The sequence below is a fragment of the Trachymyrmex cornetzi genome, unplaced genomic scaffold (genome assembly GCF_001594075.2).
Source record: "Trachymyrmex cornetzi isolate Tcor2-1 unplaced genomic scaffold, Tcor1.1 scaffold1346, whole genome shotgun sequence".
In the NCBI taxonomy this organism is placed as follows: Eukaryota; Metazoa; Arthropoda; class Insecta; order Hymenoptera; family Formicidae; genus Trachymyrmex; species Trachymyrmex cornetzi.
In genome coordinates this window covers 29,415-32,947 of record NW_017295924.1, presented here as the reverse complement: position 1 = coordinate 32,947, position 3,533 = coordinate 29,415, and the positions used below count along the sequence as shown (strand labels likewise).

The window sequence follows — 3,533 nt, the reverse complement described above, 5'->3', positions numbered from 1 at the left end:
TTACAGTGTAAGTGGCTTTTGTCGTATCGTGTCCAATCATGTGCAAAGTAACGATAAACGTAACTGTAAAATTCGTTACCGTTACCAAAAAAATGTAACTTCGTTACCGTTACAGTTACCAAAGAAAAAAAGTAACGCAGTTACTAGTAAAGTTACCAAAAAAGTAACTTGTAACTGTAACTTCGTTACAAGTAACGAGTTACTTCCATTCCCTGTATATGTGTGTAAATCAATAGTTCATATACATAAATATCAATAATTCTTCATTTATAATAAAATAGACTATTACCTAATGCCTTCTTCTAAAGTAATCGTATGCGGTATTATTTCCTGTAACGGTGGCATTGACACATCCGCGTGAGCTATTGGCATTGGCAAAACGTTTAAAATACTGTCTACAGGTTCAGCAGTAATTACGGTATCCGTTTTCACAAATGTACTCAAATCTTCCATAGGAAGATTTTGCTTGTTAATTGTCTCTTCTATGCGGATTGTTTCTTGGACTACAAATATAAAGTTATCCAAAGTTTGGCATTAACGTGAATATTTAACAAACATCTGAATATATCTACATTGCACAAATTCAACAGGCGCAATATCCTCATCTACACTCATAAACGGTCCGGTGATGTGATCAACAAAATGATTGCGTAAACTAGCGTTCCATTGCTTAGATAAGTATGAAGGTTCTTTGAGAAGATTTATCGCTGATGTCAAACGTTTTTTGGGCTTATCTATTTTCTAAATATAATGGAAGAATCTAGTTAGAACATTCAGATAAAAATTTCTTGTTCCGAATTTCATTGTAAGTTTATATAAGTATTTTTTGCAAATTTATATAATTTATTTTTTAAGAACTTACCTTGCTTTGAATATTTACATTCTCACGCCATTTCCAAAGTTGTTTGTCAGTTAAGACAATCTCTTTATCAATAATTTTACTTTTTTTCGAATGCTTGTTAATCACAAAGTAGCTTGAATTTAATGATTCCAATTCCATGTCTGTTTGTTGTGAAGGAACTAACATTCCTGTTTTTTCCACAGGCAATTCAGGAGCCGGTATTGCCAAATTTTTTACAAGGGGTACTGCCACATCTTCTGCAGGAGGCATGGCTGCAGTTTCAAAAGATAACTGTAAAATAACATAAAGAATTAGAATTTAAAATTAAATAAATAAAAAGTAATAAAAAATAATTTTTCAATTTTTCAAACCAAAAGAGAAGAAAATTATTATCATTACGTCATGGCAAACATTCTCGTTTATTTTTTATTTTACTTAACTTAAAATATTCTCACTAAATTCTAAAACAATCACGATATATTATAAATAATTGCATACACGTTTTTTCTTTGTAGGTGTTTCAGGTTGAATTTGCGGTTGCCGTTTTTGTGGAGTGAGAGATAAATTTCCTATGAACTTAGTCCTTCTTTTCGATATATTTACAAGCACTGGACTAAGGCTTTCTTGTGATGAATGGCGATAAACCTCTGTTCATTACAATTTAATTTGAATATAACAATACATCTGCACATTATTTTTAATATACCATTAATATACTTACCTTCTGCAATTGTTATACCAGCTAACCCCTCCAAAAGGTTTCTTTCCTCACTAATATGTAAATTTCGCAGATCATTGTCGTTACACAGAAACAATTCCAACTCTTCATTATTTAAGCAACCAAAATTCAGGAGTTCCACATCTCGCATCTATGAATGAAAAAGATTAATAACACTATGAGAATAGAAGTGAATAAAATTTACAAAGAGCAAAAATTCAGAAATGCAAAGAATATGATATTTCAGAATCTAGTTAAGAATAAGGATTTAAGAATGTAAATTTGCTAATAAGTTTGTAAACCATATGAGATCTTCACTTACAACTATTTGTAACCTGTCATAAGGCTGATCTTCAGGAAGAATATGTAAGTCTTCTTTCAAGAGTTGAGTGCTAAAAAAATTGTTAGGCAATTCTATGTCAGGACATTCAATATCCCTAAAATTATCAAACTTATCCCCTTTCTTCTTTGATGATACAGAAGGTTCAAGATTTTGTTCAAATTTAAAAATTTCCTCTAAAAAGTGATAAAATTATGTAGATTGACATGCGTTGTATTATATCACTATATATATAATAAATAAATAGAATAAAAACTCACTCTCATAGTATTCAACCTGATAAGAATGAATTTTTGCTATACCGGACATTAATTGTGATGACAGATACAAACTGAATCTATTATCAGGTTTGCCATTGGAAGATTGTATTACTTCCAGAATATCATTGCTGACGATACAATATCAAATGTAAACAAAATATCAGAATTAATGAAATTGCATTCATTATAAATATTGAGTAGAGTAGTATTGAACATGTAAATGAAATAACATATAATGTACCACGTTTGTTCAACGTTGATCTTCTTTATAGCATCAGAAGTGTAGAGTTTCTTAAATGATGTCTCACTATTCGTTGAAGCAAGCCAGGAAGCAGCAAATTTTCCCCTTTGTCGGCGGGAAAGTAGATTAATTGGGTAAAACATCTAATGAATGATAGATCTCATTAGTAAAAATACATTTGTTGAGATAGTAAATGAAAGACCATGTCAAAAAAATAAAAATGAAAATAATAATAACAGAAAACAGCCGAAATTACCTTAATTTGGTATTGATTACCTTAATTCTGGATATTTGTCAAATGTAACAACTAATGGCTTCTTTCTGGAGTCATCGATTAAAAAATATCTCAATTTCTATAATAGTTGGATTTTTTCTTTCAGATTCGTTTTCTAGCTTTTTCCTTCTTCATAAGTTATTTTTTTCATGCGGAGTACAACATGACACATCTACTGTTCGAATATCTTCCTCACATCGTCATTTTCGAATTGATGAATTGCGCGCTGAAAGTACTGAAAAATTCGTTATGGATGTGGTTAAAGTCTTACTACAAATGCTTTGAGACATTTGATTTACCAATTAGAGAAAGAATTTTACGAATTGGCCAATCGAAAAATACTTCAAAGAATTTATAGCATCATGAAGTTTTCATGCTCCAACATGTTCCTACTTCCTCCAATCCAATCATGGAAGCAGTGGCCGATTGTGCCTTGGGCACCTATCATAGAGATTTTGCGATTCCGATCGGAATTGCGAGATTCCGACTGGCGAGTTTCCGACCGCGATTCCGCTCATACGACTTTGCTATCATGGATCCCAAGCGGAATCGGCTTTCCGACCATTCCTGTCGATTCGAAATGAACATAAACGAAACGAGAGGAACGAGCGAAATGGACTTTTGCGACCAATAACAATGCAAGTCTAGAAGAAAAATAACTAAATTCAAAATGTCGGATACACCGTGAAAAGCATAGTAAGTAACAGTGAGCAGTAAGAAATATGTAAGAATTTCTTAATAATTTTTAAATATTTGTTAAATTATTGTCCGAAATGGAAAAATGCAAAATAAAGTAAATAACATACATGAAAGTGTATGTTATTTACTTTATTTTGCATTTTAATAACTAATCAAGTCA

General features: G+C 31.4%; 1 protein-coding gene across 1 annotated transcript in view; it reads right to left on the bottom strand.

The window, feature by feature from the left end:
- Positions 1–2,543, bottom strand: part of LOC108770812 (uncharacterized) — a 4,516-nt gene extending 1,973 nt beyond the window's left edge. Inside the window, exons 1-8 of the mRNA XM_018522537.1 lie at positions 2,401–2,543; positions 2,160–2,287; positions 1,882–2,075; positions 1,563–1,710; positions 1,340–1,488; positions 863–1,132; positions 573–741; positions 290–503 (exon numbers count right to left, since the gene is read on the bottom strand). Of these exons, the coding sequence (XP_018378039.1) occupies positions 290–503; positions 573–741; positions 863–1,132; positions 1,340–1,488; positions 1,563–1,710; positions 1,882–2,075; positions 2,160–2,287; positions 2,401–2,543 (1,415 nt within the window). The remainder of the gene's footprint in view (positions 1–289; positions 504–572; positions 742–862; positions 1,133–1,339; positions 1,489–1,562; positions 1,711–1,881; positions 2,076–2,159; positions 2,288–2,400) is intronic.
- Between the last annotated feature and the right edge of the window lie 990 nt (positions 2,544–3,533).